Source organism: Rhinopithecus roxellana, chromosome 13 (genome assembly GCF_007565055.1).
Source record: "Rhinopithecus roxellana isolate Shanxi Qingling chromosome 13, ASM756505v1, whole genome shotgun sequence".
Classification (NCBI taxonomy): Eukaryota; Metazoa; Chordata; class Mammalia; order Primates; family Cercopithecidae; genus Rhinopithecus; species Rhinopithecus roxellana.
In genome coordinates this window covers 6,725,200-6,743,297 of record NC_044561.1, presented here as the reverse complement: position 1 = coordinate 6,743,297, position 18,098 = coordinate 6,725,200, and the positions used below count along the sequence as shown (strand labels likewise).

Below are 18,098 nucleotides of genomic sequence, written 5' to 3'. Positions count from 1 at the left end.
AGTCATTAACTAAATTACCAGTTGGGTTTCAAAGACAGACTTGTTTCTTCATCCACTTCAAAAATAGGAGCATGCATCTGGCCACAGAAAAGCCATCCGGTTGAAATGGATAGGGAGGATAACGTACGGAGTGTTTTTTTCATAAAGGCTGCAGAGAAGGCTAAGCCTGATGGCTCTTCTTATCAAGGCCAAGAAGCCCACAGAGCACCTTTACATGAGTTAGAAAAAGATGCGTTTTCCTCTGGGAAGATGCTTGTCCCGCACTGAGTGAAAAGAGTAACAGCTGATGGTAGCTTCTCATCTGGTTAGCCTTGTGCAGCGAACAACCTATACAACTGTTCATGGAAGCCATGCTTACTACTTCCACCTAATAGTAAAGGAATCTTGGATAAGCACATAAAAGAGCACAAGGTACCAATTTGTTGTCAGGGGTGCTTTTTGTCCAATGGAGTTGAAATTCACATAACATAAATTAACCATTTTAAAGTGAACAACCCAGTGGCATTTAGTGTATTCACAAAGTTGTGCAATTACCTCTCTATGGTTCTGAAACATTGTTATCACCCCAAAAGAAAACCGAGACCCGTTAAACAGTCATTCTCCCCATCACTCCTCCACCTATTAAACAGTCATTCTCCCCATCACTCCTCCAGGCCCTGGCAACCACCAATTCGCTGTCTTCGAAGGCACTTTTGTCTCTATAAGAACAGCAAATCCTGAGCTCCCTCCTGGCCCAGCAGCAGCCCCCTGGGGAGAGCTGACCCACAGGTCACGGGTCTTTCCGTGCCTAAATGACCTGACAAGGGAATGCGTCCTCTCAAGACAACCCCAGGATACGAACTTTTCCTGAATCTGGCATCCGTCTCTCCCTGTGTGCCTGGTAAACACCAAGAGTGGGCAGCAGGCTGGCATCACCTCCTCACTGGAGTGAGCACCCTCTGGGGAAAGCCAGCCTGTCTGGGGTAACCAGCCCCAGGATCCCAGCTCGCCCCATGCATCCTGCAGGTCTCACCGTGCAGCAGCAGCACCGTGAGCAACAGCAACTGCTCCTGGCACCTGCTCCCTGCGAGGTCTCTGCCTTCGCCACTGCAGTTTCAGCTGTGGTCGGAAGATTTTTTTTTTTTTTTTTTTGAGATGGAGTCTTGCTCATCGCCCAGACTGGAGTGCAGTGGCGCGATCTCGGCTCACTGCAAGCTCCGCCTCCCGGGTTCACGCTATTCTCCTGTCTCCGCCTCCCGAGTAGCTGGGACTACAGGCGCCCACCACTACGCCCGACTAGTTTTTTTTTTTTTGTATTTTTTAGCAGAGATGGGGTTTCACCGTGTTAGGCAGGATGGTCTCGATCTCCTGACCTCGTGATCCACCCACCTTGGCCTCCCAAAGTGCTGGGATTACAGGCGTGAGCCACCGTGCCCGGCCAAGATTCTTTAACAGACCAGATAGGATGCATATATCGGGGGGACTCTCATGAAGCAACCAGCCCAAAGTCTTCTGGGTACTTCTACGATCCGATCGTGCCTTTGTTCATCTTGAGTTGGGGGTTCCAGGTCGCAGCCTACTCCCTGAGTTCCTTGGCTTTAGCAGTTAGATGCTGGCATCTGGAAGTGGCGGAAGGCACAGCCTCCCCGCCAGGGTCATGTCCTGAGCTGTCCCCAGCAGTGAGGGAGTCCGTGGCAGGCCAGGTGCTGTGCTCCTTGTCCTCACAAGGGCACAATAAATGTTTCCAGGGACACCCAGAGATCGGCCAGGGCTGGGCCTCGGGAATGAAGCTCAACCAGTTCACTATCAGGGAGCAAATTCCAAGGCCCTGAGAACTTAACTTCCCTCCACTGAGACTGAGCTTCTCCCCTGGGCCTGGGGAGCGCTCACTCACCTGCACAGGGATTCCGGCAGAGACGCTGCTCTCGCTATTTTGCCAACTCTTCCCCCAGCAGCAGCTCTCCTGGGCCCGGGGGTTTCACCAGGAAGGAGGCTCGGTGGCCGCCTTATGAAAGCAGTGTGGCCAGCACAGCAGACACCAGCAGCCAGGGACAGATGAAAGAGGGTGACAGGGCGCCCAAGGCCATACACAGGGGAGGGGCAGGTGCTGCCTTCTGAGCAATGGGAAACGGCCAGTGCAGAGGGTGCAGGGCAGGAGGCCCAAGCGGCTTTGAGAAGGGTGACAGAGAGAGGGAAGGAAGCAGGCAGACTTAAGAGGACCGGAGGCCCGGGCCAGAGCTCAAGAATGTGGACTCAAAGACGTCCTGGGCTGGAGAAGGCTCAGTCCTGCAGGGGGGTCTGGTGGCCTGGGGGTCATGTGACAGCCATCTGAGGACCCATGAGTCAATCTAGTTTAGGTTAGCCTTTCACTCTGAACACCCGGTCTGTGCTGAGCACACATCTTAGTGATGGAGAAGTGTGTGCACGGGAGGGGTGTGTGCATGAGAGGAGGTGTGGGCATGAGAGGAGGTGTGTGCAGGGGAGGGGGTGTGGGCATGGGAGGGGGTGTGTGCACCAGAGAGGGTGTGGGCATGGGAGGGGGTGTGCGCACCGGAGGGGGTGTGTGCAGGGGAGGGGGTGTGGGCATGGAGGGGGTGTGTGCACCAGAGGGGGTGTGTGCAGGGGAGGGGGTGTGGGCACAGGAGGGGCTGTGTGTAGGGGAGGGGGTGTGGGCACGGGAGGGGCTGTGTGTAGGGGAGGGGATGTGTGCAAGAGAGGGGGTATGTGCACGGGAGGGGGTGTGAGCACAGGAGGGGGTGTGTACATGGGAGGTGGTGTGTACATGGGGGGTGTGAGCACGGGAGGGGGTGTGGGCACGGGAGGGGGTGTGTGCACGGGAGGGGGTATGAGCACGGGAGGGTGTGTGTGCACGGGAGGGGGTGTGTGCACGGGAGGGGGTGTGTACATGGGAGGGGGTGTGAGCATGGGAGGGGGTGTGAGCACGGGAGGGGGGGTGTACATGGGAGGGGGTGTGTAGTGCACGGGAGGGGTGTGTGTGCGAGAGGGTGTGTGTACATGGGAGGGGAGTGTGAGCATGGGAGGGGTGTGAGAGGGGTGAACGGGAGGGGGTGTGTACAGGGGTGTTGTGCAGGGGGGTGTGTACATGGGGGGGAGCATGGTGTGTGAGGCACGGGAGGGGGTGTGTACATGGGAGGGGGTGTGTACATGGGAAGAGGTGTGTGCATGAGAGGGGTGGGCCCATGGGAGGGGGTGTGAGCATGAGAGGGGGTGTGTGCATGGTGGTTGGGGGTGGACAGAGGACAGCCACAGTAGGGGAATGGCACAAGATGGAGGTGAGCACACGAGGGGACATATGCAAGGGAGGACGTGTTTGGGGGTGCTGCATGCAAAGGCTGGGGGAACGGAAGGTGCAGGCCCAGGAGGGGTAACGTACGCAGCCTTGGTGGCTATGAGGGCCCCTGGGCTTGTCCCTTCAGAGGGTTCTGCTCAGTGCAGTAAAAGGTTCCTTTTCCCAAGTCAGTTGGGAAACGGCCTGAGACCTCCTCTTCTCAATGCTCCTGGCGCTTGTTGGTTATGGCAAACCAACAACAACCTGGATTTTCTATGGCCCCCCACCCCGTACCAGCTGTGGAGCCCATGGGCACCTGGGTAGCGCTGGGTGTATACAAGGTACATGGGGTCCAGGCACCCCTCGCTCAGTCCCTTCCATGTCCCACTACCTTGTGTGTCAGAGTCATCTCCTGGCTTCAGTTCTCCCAAACCACAGTGTTGATTTCCTCAGCTCACAGGTGGGCCCTGATACAGTGACTATCTATCCAATGCCTCACCTACAGTAGTGCTCAATAGATGCCTGCTGAGCCAACGACAGCAGCAGCAGCAGCAGCAGCCCCTTGTCTTCTGCCCTGGGTTTGAATGGCACCCCCCAAAATTCCACCCAGAACCTCAGAGTGTGACCTAATTCGGAAATAGGGTCTTTGCTGGTGCAATTAGTTCAGATGAGGTGCTATGGGATTAGGGTGGCCCTAGTCCAGTGGCCGGTGACCTTATGAGATGGGAAGACACAGAGGCAAAAAGGCCATGTGAAGACTGAGGCAGAGAAGGGAATGACACGGTCACCAGTCATCCGGGGGCCCCTGGAGCTGGAAGAGGCCAGAAGCTACCCCGCAGCCTCCAGGGGCAGTGCAGCCCTGCCGCTGCCTTGACCTTCAAGACTGGTGCCCTCCAGAACCAAGGAAGGTCCACTCAGAGCATTGTAAGCTGCCAAGCATGTGGTCTTTTGTTACGGCAGCCACAGGAAACTCACACAGCTCCGAAGGTGTTCCCGGAGAGAGGCCCAGGGAGGTTTCAAAGGGACAGTGTGTGAGGGAGGCCTGGCACTTGGCAGCCATGTCATCTGCAAGGTTGGTCTACAACTAGGACCAGGGGACTGTCCCTAACTCCACAGGGAGGTACCCACAGCTCGGGTGGCTAAAAGGAAACCAAACCTGGCTCCCACTATGCTAATGAAAGGTGCATGGAAGCCCAGGGACCGGGGTGTCCACAGATGGCCCTCCAGTAGGCTCATGAGCGCAAGAGCTCTGCACACCAACAAGTTCACAAAGGAGGCCCCAGAACAGAGCAGGTGACTCAGAGGGAGGTGGGGTGAAGGGATGGGTACAAGCAACATGGAAAGTCAGGGACAGAAAGAGAGGGGCAGGACACTCACTCCAGCAGCCGCTGGTGGTCCAGCTCATGGGAGGGTGGCATCCGGCAGCAGCTGAACGTGACAACGCGTCTTCCAAAGCGGTCGTCCCCTGGAAGAGCAGACACAGGTGAGCCTCTGTGCCACCTTCTCCTAGAAAACCCTCGGGCACTTAGCAAAAAGCAGTCTCCTTGGCCAGCCCAGCCTGAGCTGGGAGGCACAGGCAGCAGCATTCCTCGAAGGCGACACCTGCTGAGTGAGCGTCCACCATCTGTGGCTTTACACACATGGCCGAAATTCATCTTCACGACCAGCCATACCCTGGAAATAATCCCCCCACTTTATAGATAGAAAACTGAGGCCCAGCAGGGTTAAGTCATCAGTGCAAAGCCAGCCAGCAGGCTGCACCAAAGACTTAAAACGAGACACATCTGACTTCAAAGGCAGGATGTAGCTTTTCTGCCTCCTCCTCCCACCCCCGACCCCAGGACTCTGGGCCACGGTGGAGGCCAGTGTGGCCTGGGGGACAGTGGCTCTTGGGCATGACCTCATGTCGGGGATACAGGAGCCCTCAGGAGTACAGATGCTCAGTCCTGCCCTCCGTCATAGCCCGGGCTACCCTGTGTCTCTTGACACATCTGTGTCTCCAACATGGACAGCTGCAGGGAGGGGTGCCCCCCACACATGGACAGCTGCAGGGAGGGGTACCCCTTGAGAGCTGGGACTGGGTCTGCTTATCTCTGTCCCCAGAATCCAGGCTCCAGGCCAGGCGCTTAGTGAGATAAAAAGAACAGGCCGGGTGCAGTGGCTCATGTCTGTAATCCCAGTATTTTGGGAAGCCGACGTGGGCAGATCATTTGAGGTCAGGAGTTTGAGACCAGCCTGGCTAGCATGGCGAAACCCCAACTCTACTGAAAGTACAAAAAAATTAGCCAGGCATGGTGGCACATTTCTGCAGCCACAGCTACCTGGGAGGCTGAGGCAGGAGAATGGCTTGAACACGAAAGGCAGAGGGTGCACTGAGCCAAGAACGCGTCATTGCACTCCAGCCTGGATGACAGAGCACGACTTTGTCTCAAAGAAAAGATAGAACAGACTCCTAAAGGAGAGGGCCCTGCAGACCATCCTCCGTGCCTGCAGACACAGCTGCCCCTCCTCTCCCAGCCCCGACCCCGCCTTGCCCCACCCCACAAACGGCCAGAGGAGGTTGGAGACCTCATGGTTCAGACCTTCCTCCTCCTCTCTGCCCAGGGCCCTGAGAGAGAGGACCCCCTGCGTGCAGGACACCCTCGGAAGGCCCTGACAGTGACTCAAGTGCAGTCTGATGTCACCCCCCACCTCCCACCCCCCGGATTCCCCGCACTTTCTCATTCCAGGGCCACAGCTCAGGCACACGAAGAACTGATGGGCTGCCCCACTTCCCAGCACCCACAGCTTCTTCATTACAATTAAATACACAAGGACACAGGTAAGAACAGCCTGTGGCACAACACGTGCCAAGGGTGAAAACGCGGCACAAAGGGGTGCAGGCAGTGGGGAGGGAGCCCAAACCCACACCGGGCTGTCGTCAGGAGTGGGGAACATGGAGACCCCTCCACTCTGGTCCCCGAGGCCCCCACTGGCCTCCTCTCTGCCCCTGAGGACCTGGCCCAGCAGCCTTCCTTCAATTATTCAAGGGCATCCTCCTGCCCGAGCTTCCACCTGGAATGCTCCGCCGCCTCCTTCCTGACTCTACACCCCTTCCCAGTAAACCCCACCTCTGCAGGAAAACTGTTGCCCCCCATCCACAATGCCCTCGGGCCAGTCTGTGGACATGCTGTTGCATATGGGAGCAGCTCCTCTGGCCATGAGCAGAGACAGGGGTTCCAACCCCAGTGGTGCGGGCCCAGGAGGGTAATGTACAGGGAGAGGACACATGAGGGAGAGGCCACATGCAGCCTTGGTGGCTTTGAGAGCCCCTGGGGTTGTCCCTTCAGGAGTTTGAGACCAGGCTGGCTAATATGGTGAAACCCCGTCTCTACTAAAAATACAAAAAAAATAGCCAGGTGTGGTGGGGGGACGCCTGTAGTCCCAGCTACTCAGGAGGCTGAGGCAGGAGAATCGCTTGAACCCGGGAGACAGAGGGTACAGTGAGCCAAGATCTCGCCTCTGTACTCCAGTCTGGGTGACAGAGCGAGACTCCGTCTCAAAAACAAACAAACCAAGAAACAAAAACTACGAATTGTTTAAATTAGGCAGTTGTGGTGACATGCGCCTCTAGTCCCAGCTACTCAGGAGGCTGAGGTGGGAGGATCACTTGAGCCTGGGAGGTCGAGGCTGCAGTGAGCTGTGATCGCGCCACTGCACTCCAGCCTGGGTGACATGGCAAGACGCTGTCTCAAGAAGAAAAAAAAAGTCATTACAACTGTTCTCAGAGTGTGTCCTTGGAACGAGAAGGGATGGCAGTGAGCTTACTCGCCCCTCAGCTATGAAAGGTCATGAATCAAGATTCCACACTTGGCTGGGTGCGGTGGCTCACTGCCTGTAATCCCAGCACTTTGGGAGGCTGAGGTGGAGGGCTCACTTGAGCTCAGGAATTTGAGGCTGCAGTGAGCTAGGACCATGACACTACACTGCAGCCTGGGCAACAGAGTGAGACCCCGTCTCTTGAAAAAAAGAAAAAACGGCCGGGCGCGGTGGCTCAAGCCTGTAATCCCAGCACTTTGGGAGGCCTAGACGGGTGGATCACGAGGTCAGGAGATCGAAACCATCCTGGCTAACACAGTGAAACCCCGTCTCTACTAAAAATACAAAAAACTTGCCGGGCGAGGTGGCGGGCGCCTGTAGTCCCAGCTACTCGGGAGGCTGAGGCAGGAGAATGGCGTGAACCTGGGAGGCGGAGCTTGCAGTGAGCTGAGATCCGGCCACTGCACTCCAGCCTGGGCGAGAGTGTGAGACTCCGTTTCAAAAAAAAAAAAAAAAAAAAAGTACACACCTGCGTGCATGCATGTACCCACACGCACACTGGCATGAGTGCACACACACACACACATGCACCGTGTGCGAACTCTTTGATGTCCCCGCCCTGGCTGCCTGGCCAGGGGACTGTTTTTTATTTAGGCCACGCATCTGATTCTTCCCGGGAGCCTGGAAGCTACTCTGAGGTTTGGAATCCTAGAGCGATTTCACAGCTTCCAAATACAGCATCCTCTTCATTTCACAGTTCCTTACGAATTCTGGTCACGCTTCCCATTTGTTTAGCAAGCTTCTGTTTTAAAGGGTTGCACTGTAAGCCACGCTTTTATTTGCTTCCCTTGCCAAGGGGGAGTTTCAGGCAGAAAATCTTCAATGGCTACCCCTGAAAGTAGAGTGTTTTGCAGACAAAGTGTCTGCCAGCGCGGAGGCCAGGGTTCCATGGCTGACCCAGAGCCTGCGCCCGCCTCCTGTGGGATAAAAGCGGAAAGAACTTTGCTCCTAAAGTGATGAATCATTTATATGGCTGCTGAAGAAACAGTCAAATCAATGCCTTTAGGGTTGAAAGAGAAAGATAACATCAGGATAAAAAATAAAAAAAAACAACTGAGTAGCATTATCATCTGTGGAATCAGAGCAAGTGTAAGTCTTGGGGGATGTGCTAGATAATTGGACCAATGGAAGATCAGCTCAACCAGCATTTGTTGGGGGCCCGCTGTGCACTCAGCTCTGGAGAGAGACACAGCCCCTGCCAGGCCCCAGGGCCCAGGGGAAAGGGATCGGGGGAAGTGGGAGGTCCATGCCCAGCCCCACGAGCACCTCTCCGAGAACCGTGGGAGCCCTGGCAGCCACACCCATCATCTACGTCTGCAACGGCTTTTATCTGGGCTCAGACCACCCTTCACAGGTTGAGGGCACCCGCACGAGAATGCCACCCATGCATCTGGCCAGCTGGCTACAAATCTAGGGGTTCCCACAATCCTTTCCTGTTTGCTAATCTGCTAGAATGACTTGGAGAGCTCAGGAAGGCACTATACTTACAATTACAGTTTTATCACAAACGACGCAATTCAGGACCGGCCACAGGAAGAGACGCGCAGGGTGAGATCTGGGAGCGTCCTGGCCACAGAGCATCTGTGACCTCTCTCCCGTGGAGTTAGGAGGCCTCCCCTTTGCGCCCATCGTCATAGCATCACCAACCGGTGATGGCCGAGGGGCCAACGGAACCTCTGGAAATCCAGGGCCCCCACTGAAGCTTGATTTCGTCGGTAGGACTGATGGAATCACAGGCCACAGAGTGAAGTCAACCTCCAGCCCTTCCCTTCCTGGAGGTCTTAGGAGCCCCATCCCATGAACAACAAAGATACTCCTTTCACTTGAGAAACTCCAAAGACTTAAAGTTACCTTGCGGGAACTGTGGACGGACGAGGGCCAGCCCCATTCCGAAAGATACAGCATCGGCCCACCCCGCCCCCCAGCCCACCGTCGGCTGCCCCGAGGAGCACACCGTGGGGGCCTCCACCCACCGGGCAGAGACGCAGCAGATGTCGGTCTCCAGCAACAGCAGAGGCAGCAGAAGCCGGGGCGGCGGGCAGTGGCTTTGTGTCCAGCTCCAGGCCATGCCGGGGAGCACAGCAGTGTCTGCTCTGGGACCCCTGGTCACTGAGGAACCACAGGGGGTGTTCAGAGGTCACAGATGTGCCTCCCTGAGCTACTGGGACCCAAATGGGAGGGAGGGTCAAGGTCGCCGGGGCAAGGACTGAGGTTGGACTTTCTCTATGGAGCCTGGGAAGCCGGTGAGGAGGGGTGGGGACAGCCTGCAGCAAGGCCAGCGGAGGCTGTGGACGTGGAAAGGAGTACAGATCCCAGGGACAGCGACAAGGCCACTTACAGGGGAGGGGACACAGGAGGAGGAGCTGTCTGTGCTTGTGTGGGCAAGTGGGGCTGCGGTGCCACCTGGGGTCAGGGAGGGGCTGGGAGGCTTGTGGGAGGAGCAGCCTGCCAGGCTGGGTGGGTCCCGGGAGGTGTCCTGGGAGGCCTGGTGAGAGAACTCGGCTCAGACCTGGTATCCAAGAAAGAGAACCCTGTGGGCCACAATGGGCCACCGCAGGTCTTAGAGAGCTATTCTGCAGGTCCCAGCACCCTCCTTCTCATACCTACAGGCCCATCCCAAACCAGGGGGCTCCCCTCCGCCTCCCTCCCTCATCTGGTTTGCAGGTGGTGGGGAGGGGAGGGCTCGTGGCCTGCCAGGGCACCGGTGCCTATCACTGGTGAGGGGGTTTGTGCTGGCTGGGGTGGTGTGGGGAGGGGACCCGTGGCTCTGGTCAGCTGGCCCAGAGGGTAGACGAGGGTGTGGGGATGAAGCCAAGATAGGCAGGTAAGGATGAATTCCCACCTGAGGAGCTTGGACTCAGTTCAGCCAGCCACAGGGCCCGAGGTACCCAACCCCACCATGAGCCCCCATCCACTCTGCCATCTGCAACGAGGGTAAGAGGGTCCCAGGGCAGAGTATGGTACATGCAAAGGGACCCCAGCCCAGAGCCCACAGTGGGTCATGTCCCTGCTCCTCATAAGCATCCTGCTTGCATACAGTGCTGACTCATTCATTCGGTAAACACCTATTAAACATCTACTGCTTGCAGAGCCCATGGCCTTGCATGATACTGAGCTCTGAAAGTGAGCTGCTATTGAAGGCTTTTTACTCCCTCCCAAACCAGAAGGGCAACTAATTTGGTACTTTGTTTTCATACCAACAGATTTCTTTTTTTTTTTTTTTCAAGAGACAGAGTTTGGCTGTGTCACCCAGGCAGGGGTGCAGTAGCATGAGCATAATCCATGATCTCCTGGGCTCAAACAATCCTCTCGTCTCAGCCTCCCAAGTAGCTGGGATTATAGGCACAAGCCACAGCACCTGGCTCATAGCAATAGATTTTTTTTTATTTATTTTTGAGACGGAGTCTCACTCTGTCGCCCAGGCTGGAGTGCAGTGGTGCGATCTCAGCTCACTGCAAGCTCCGCCTCCCGGGTTCCCGCCATTCTCCTGCCTCAGCCTCCCGAGTAGCTGGGACTACAGGCGCCCGCCACCACACCTGGCTAATTTTTTATATTTTTAGTAGAGACGGGGTTTCACCGTGTTAGCCAGGATGGTCTCGATCTCCTGACCTCGTGATCCACCCGCCTCGGCCTCCCAAAGTGCTGGGATTACAGGCGTGAGCCACTGTGCCTGGCCAATGAAAAGGTTTAAAAAGAAAGAGAGAAAAAGCGAAGGGCTGTACCCAGCCTGCCAGAGTAGAATCTCTTCCTCTGCCCAGTCCCTGGCTGGGCTGGACTGGTGCCTCTTTGATCATCTGCAATATGGAAATACTAATGAAACTGACTTGGAGGGGTTACAGGAAGGATTAAATCAATAACCTGCAGGAAATCTTGGCCCAGCCCCAGAACACGGTAAGTGCATTGTGAGCTGTTACTACGGACCAGGTAGGATGCTGGGTGCTTCCAGGAGTGCTGTGTCTCATTTCTTCTTTTACAGGTGAGAAAACCGAGGCCCAAAGGCCAAGTAAGCATCAGGATGGGTTGACATGGGCAGCTGGCCGAGGCTGACTCCCAGCCAAGCCTCTGCAGCTTCCTCTGCCCTGTGCACGTCCCACACTGAGGCTGGCCTTCCTCGCTCCCTCGGTCTCCCCAGCAGCTGAGAGGAATCCCCAGAACTTTCAACCTTCCCACTTATTAAGCCGTCAATGCTGCATCTGTGTTGATGCCATCAGTCAATATGAGTAAATACCCCCAGCTGTTCTCTGGGAACACAGGCCAGCACATCAAAACCAGACTTCAATATGATATAATATAGAAGGAAATGAAAACTATCAATAAAATGCAAATTCTGCAAGGCATCAGATGAATTCACGACCCCTGTTTCTCCCCTCACTGGTTACAACACCACACTCACTGTCTCTGCAACGGGAGAAGCCTGGTTTATGAATAAAGAAACGATTCCCAGAGCCGTTACCCACAGGATGCGTGGGGCGATTCATCATTCTCTCCCAGTGGAGGGCGATTAAAACGCATCATAAAGGCAGCAGCAATCTATCGGGAGGGAGTCGCAAGTCTGCTATGGTTTTGTTTGAAGTTGCTAACCATTTTTGCAAAAGTGGAAGGAGAGCTGAACTCCCTTTAGGCCTGTGTGCTGCAGGAAAGCCCAGCCGGCCACTGGAATGGGTTATGTGCCAGAAGATCCGAACCGAGGGCGGTGGACGTGTGTCGTCCTGCAGGGTCAGGTCCAGCGTGGACTTCTCTTTCTCTCCCCTGCCACTCACCATCCTCCACATCTCTGAGCGTCTACCTCCGCCTCTTCTGGTCCTCAGACCTGGAACCTTCCATTCCCCACCCTGCTTCACACCACCTGATGGATCTCCACTCTGAGCTCCCAGCCTCAGCCCCAGATCCCAAAACACTTGCTCAGCCCCACGATGACCACTTCTTAAAATACTGAAGTCAACTTTATTTACAAAACACTATTCTGGCCAGGTGCGGTGGCTCATGCCTATAATCCCAACACTTGGGGAGGCCGAGGTGGGAGGATCCCCTGAGGTCAGGAGTTCGAATCCAGCCTGGCCAACATGATTAAACCCCATCTCTACTAAAAATACAAAAATTAGCCAGGCGTGGTGGTGGGCACCTGTAATCCCAGCTACTCAGGAGGCTGAGGCAGGGGAATTGCTTGAACCTGGGAGACGGAGGTAGCAGTGAGCCGAGATCATGCCACTGTACTCCGGCCTGGGCAACAGAGTAAGACTTCATTTCAAAAAACATAACAAAACAAAACAAAAAAACCACTATTGTTGGTGTCAAAATTCTACAAAGCTTCCATCTGGCCAAGTATATAGTCACTCAAGCAGGGAGAGAGCATTCAAAATTCCGTTTGACAGAAATCTGGTTTCTGGCTGGTTTCTAGATGTTGGTCATGGGGGAAGTGGCACCTGGGACAGAAAAATTGAGAAATGCGTTGGTGGGGAGTGACATCTGGTGACACCTCAAGAATGCAGGAGAGCTCTCGGCCTAAGAAGTCCTGGAGGGGTCCATGCCACGCCCTAGAGGAGCAGGAGGGAAGGGGGTTCCTGGTTCTGAACTGACCCCTGAGCCCACAGGAAACGCAGGTGCATGAACTGCAGTTATGGGATGACGGAACAAAGCTGAGGCCAAGGTGAGGCCCAGGAAGGGGAGAGGCCTCTGTTCTGCCAAGAACAGTCCTCAGTGAGCGGCCATCTGAGGGAGTTCTCTGCTGGTTGTCCCAATTGAAAAAGCCACTGGAGGCCAGGTGCGGTGGCTCACGCCTGTAATCCCAGCACTTTGGGAGGCCGAGGCAGGTGGATCGCAAGGTCAGGAGTTCAAGACCAGCCTGACCAACATGGTGAAACCCCACGTCTACTAAAAATACAAAAATTAGGCCGGGCGCGGTGGCTCAAGCCTGTAATCCCAGCACTTTGGGAGGCCGAGACGGGCGGATCACGAGGTCAGGAGATCGAGACCATCCTGGCTAACACGGTGAAACCCCGTCTCTACTAAAAAATACAAAAAACTAGCCGGGCGAGGTGGCGGGCGCCTGTAGTCCCAGCTACTCGGGAGGCTGAGGCGGGAGAATGGTGTAAACCTGGGAGGCGGAGCTTGCAGTGAGCTGCAATCCGGCCACTGCACTCCAGCCTGGGTGGGCGACAGAGCGAGACTCCGTCTCAAAAAAAAAAAAAAAAAATTAGCCGGGCATGGTGGCAGGTGCCTGTAATCCCAGCTAGTCGGGAGGCTGAGGCAGAGAATTACTTGAACCCGGGAGGTGGAGGTTGCAGTGAGCTGAGATCGCGCCAATGCACTCCAGCCGGGGTGACAGCGAGATTCCGTCTAAAAAAAAAAAAAAAGGAAAAAGAAAAAAAAGAAAAAGCCACTGGCAATTGGAAGTTTTGCTCTAATAATTTTCTCTGTCTGTATCTATCAATGCATCTGCAATGAAATGTTTAGATTTTTCTTGCTTTGGGCGCTTGGCCTATAAACTCTATTTCACCCGAGAGGAGAGTGACTTCCACTCAGCTCTTCTCCAGGCACCTCCACCCTTGTTGTTCCTGATGACTGCTGGTTAAGGCCGGCATCTTTTCAGGATGGTCTCTTGATATGGTTAAATTTCTCAAGAAGCTGGGGGTATTTTTGTTTGTTGAGATGGAGTTTTGCTCTTGTTACCCAGGCCGGAGTGCAATGATGTAATCTTCGCTCACTGCAACCTCCGCATCCTGGGTTCAAGGCATTCTCCTGTCTCAGCCTCCCGAGTAGCTGGGATTATAGGTGCCCACCACCACGCCCAGCTATTTTGTGCATTTTTAGTACAGACAGGGTTTCACCATATTGGTCAGGCTGGTCTCGAACTCCTGACCTCAGGTGATCCACCAGACTCATCCTCCCAAAGTGCTGGGATTACAGGCATGAGCCACCGCGCCCAGAGAAGCTGGGTTGTAAATAAGTGAAAACTCTGCTCCAACGCAAGAGAACTATCGAAAAGCTGTGCCATCATCTCCCAAGGAAGTCTGCAGACCCTGGCTCAAGTGTCGACTCTGAAAACTTCATACGCTTCCTGAGAGGAGCACACAACCCCAGCACAGCCCACAGCCCCCCCACAGTACACTGCACTGAAATCCCACAACATCCCTCCAAGGCTGAACCCTGGCAGGTCCTCCTGTTCCAATTAGTTTTCTTTTCACTGGGAGAAGGATGAATAATCTGGAAGGTTCCCAGCCCCCGGAGTACCCACCAGGAGAGCAGGTGGAGGGAGGCACGTTGAAGAAGAAGGCCACGTTCTGGGTGCAGTGGCTCAAGCCTGTAATCCTAGCACTTTGGGAGGCCGATGCGGGTGGACTGCCTGAGCTCAGGAGTTCGAGACCAGGCAACAGTGAAACCCCATCTCTACTAAAATACAAAAAAATTAGCTGGGCATGGGGGCATGTGCCTGTAGTCCCAGCTACTCAGGAGGCTGAGGCAGGAGAACGGCTTGAACCCAGGAGGCAGAGGTTGCAGTGAGCCAAGATCACGCCACTGCATTCCAGCATGGGAGACAGAGTGAGACTCCGTCTCTAAAAAAAACAAAACAAGAAGAAGGCCAAGTCACTTCCCAGGGTTCCCCCTTCTCTTCTTTTTTTTTTTTCTGAGACAGAGTTTTGCTCTTGTTGTCCAGGCTGGAGTGCAATGGTGCGATCTCGGCTCACTGCAACCTCCGTCTCGTGGGTTGAAGTGATTCTCCTGTTTCAGCCTCCCAAGTAGCTGGGGTTACAGGTGTGTGCCTCCATGCCCAGGTAATTTTTGTATTTTTAGTAAACACAGGGTTTCACCATGTTGGCCAGGCTGGTCTTGTACTCCTGACCTCAGGGGATCCACCCACCTCGGGCTTCCAAAGTGCTAGAATTACAGGCATGAGCAATGGCCTGTAAGTGGCCTGGCCACCTCTTCTCTTAAACTCTTCCTGGAAACCTCATCCCATGTGGCAACCCCCACCACCCCCAGTTTTTGGTTTCAGCTAGGCCACCAGCTGGACATTTTTAAACACATCTCTCAAATCCATGCCCTCCTCTGTATCCCACTGCCACGACATTAACTCAAACCTCTATTCTTGCTCTTACTGGCCTCCCTGACTCCAGTAGCTGCTGTCATCATTCTCCACCCTCAAAGAGATTTCTAAATTATACATCTGATTACATCCGTCCTCTGTTTCATGTGCCCTAGAGCCACCATGACCAAGTGCAAACTCCTCTGCTGACCCTCCCAGGCTTTGACAATGTGATTTCTCCTATGTGGCCATCTTGCAATTAAAGTTTTTAAAAAATGTTTAGTGATAAGCTGTTTTTAACAGATGCACTTTCTGTGCAGACTGAGACAGAGTGAATGGAAAAAGGATGGAAGAGGCACACGTTACCAACACCAGTGATGAGAAAGCTGGTATAGCTGTCGTGGCTATATTAGTATCAGAAAAATCAGACTTTAAGACAAGCAGTACCACCAGACATAAAGAAGGCTATTTAATAATGGTAAAAAGCACACCTATAACACCTATAATCCCAGCACTTTGGGAGGCCAAGACAGGCTGATTACTTCAGTCCAGGAGTTCAAGACCAGCCTGGGCAACATGAAAAACCCTGTCTCTACAAAAAAACAAGAAAATTAGCCAGGCATGGTGGCTTGTGCCTGTAGTCTCAGCTACTCAGGAAGCTGAGGTGGGAGGACTCCCTGAGCCCAGGGAGGTAGAGGCTGTAGTGAGCCAAGACAGCGCCACTGCACACAGCCTGGGCAACAAAGTGAGACCTTGTCTCAAAAAAAGGTCAATACATCAAGAAGACATAACAATCCTAAGTATATATGCTCCTAGTAACAAAGCATCGGCCGGGCGCTTGGCTCACATCTGTAATCCCAGCATTTTGGGAGGCCGAGGTAGGGGGATCACCTGAGGTCAGGAGTTTGAGATCAGCCTGACCTACATGGCAAAACCCCATCTCTACTAAAAATACAAAAATTAGCTGAGCGTGGTGGCGGGTGCTTATAATCCCAGCTACTCAGGAGGCTGAGGCAGGAGAATCTCTTGAACCAGTGGGGCAGAGGTTGCAGTGAGCTGGGATCGCACCACTGTACTCTAGCCTGGGCGACAGAGCAAAACCCTGTCTCAAAAAAACAAAACAAAATAAAACAAAGCAACGCAAGACGTTTTCCTCGGACCAACTGCTGGGCATGGAGTTGTTGTCTACATTTTTGCAGATGTTTGTTGCTTTGGATGAGACATAACAGTGCCCTTGATTAATGAAACAAGTCATTAAATTTCAGCCTCTGCTCTTTAAACACTAGCAGGACACTGCCCGTTGGCTTCTCGGAGCACCTGGGCAATGCTTTGACAAGTGTATAATTTATTTCTCAAAACACATTAGCAGGCCCTCCTTTTCCAATTAGTTTTACTTCTTTCTTTTTTTTCGAGACAGGGTCTCACTGTCACCCAGGCTGGAGTACAGTGGTGTGATCTTGGCTTGCTGCAACCTCCACCTCCCGGGCTGAAGCAATCTTCCCATCTCAGTCCCACAAGTAGCTGGGAATACAGGCATGCAACACCATGCCCGGCTGATTTTTGTATTTTTTTTTAGAGATGGGGTCTCACTACGTTGACCAGGCTAAAGCAGTCTGCCCACTTTGGCCTCCCAAAGTGCTAGGATTAAAAGTATGAGCTACTGCACCTGGCTCCAATTAGTTTTTTTTTTTTTTTTTTTGAGACGGAGTCTAGCTCTGTCGCCCAAGCTGGAGTGCAATGGCCGGATCTCAGCTCACTGCAAGCTCTGCCTCCCGGGTTCACACCATTCTCCTGCCTCAGCCTCCTGAGTAGCTGGGACTACAGGCGCCCGCCACCTCGCCCGGCTAGTTTTTTGTACTTTTTAGTAGAGACGGGGTTTCACCGGGTTAGCCAGGATGGTCTCGATCTCCTGACCTTGTGATCCTCCCAAAGTGCTGGGATTACAGGCTTGAGCCACCGCGCCCGGCCCTCCAATTAGTTTTCAATCTTGTCCAGCTGCAGTGAGGCAGCCCCTGCCAAGCCCACTTTGTCCCAAAGTTGCTGAGAGGAAGGCTGCCCTGCCCATGGCCCTGTGGACTGCCCAGCTGGGGTCCTACCTGCCACCTGCAGAATGCCATGTCTGGCCACGTCATAGAACGGGTGACTCGTGCTCAGCGCGGGGTCCTGGTCAGCCATGGGCACCACTGAGGGCCTCCTCCTCACTGCACCCAGCACAGCAGTCGCCGCCTTGTCTCTCTGTAGCTCTGCGGCAGACAATGAAGATGAAAGGAAGTCAGTGCGTTCTCCAGTAAGGAGGGGAGTGAGGGAGCCTCCTGATGCCTTTCGTGAGACAGTCACCCACCTCTGCTGCACACACACTATACCCTACCTCAGCCGAGCACCCACTATGCGCCCTACCTCAGCCATGCACTCACTAAGCATTCTCTCTCAGCCGTACACCCACTGTGTATCCTACCTCAGTTGTGCACCCACTATGTGCCCATCTAGTGTCCAGCACCATGGAGGGAGAAAAATAAGATCTAAGGGTCAGATATTGTCCACATGGACAGGGGTGCAACTAAGGCTCAGAGAGGGAGGTGCAAAGGCTGAGTATAATCGCAGGGGGTGCTTACAGGAATGAGGCATGAAGGGCTGAGTCAAGGAAGCCATGACCGTAGGTGGAGGCAGAGAGAATGATGGGGAGAGGCTCTGCGGGGCTGGAGGCGGGATAGCCCAGGAAAGTGGGCAGGCAGCAAAGGGCAGGAAACAAAGCCTCCCTGGAGCCTCCAGAAGTACACCCGGCCGCCAACGCGTTGACCTCAGCCCAGGAAACACCTTTCAGACAGGCCGCGAAGCTAAGGTCTCTGCCATTTGTGCCCCTGACGGGGTGGGGACTTACTGCAGCAGCCACTGGAAGCTTGCACAGCCCTGGCCTCAGGGATGCCCGTTCTAGTGGGGAAGGGTGCAGCA

The 18,098-nt window shown here is 54.4% G+C and overlaps 1 protein-coding gene across 1 annotated transcript in view; it reads right to left on the bottom strand.

Moving 5' to 3' along the window:
- The window catches only part of ARHGAP8 (Rho GTPase activating protein 8), a 95,976-nt gene that overhangs the window by 50,626 nt on the left and 27,252 nt on the right, over positions 1-18,098 (bottom strand). The window contains exons 2-3 of the mRNA XM_010368582.2: positions 17,246-17,392; positions 4,646-4,733 (exon numbers count right to left, since the gene is read on the bottom strand). Coding sequence (XP_010366884.2) covers positions 4,646-4,733; positions 17,246-17,324 — 167 coding nt within the window. The 5' untranslated portion in view covers positions 17,325-17,392. The remainder of the gene's footprint in view (positions 1-4,645; positions 4,734-17,245; positions 17,393-18,098) is intronic.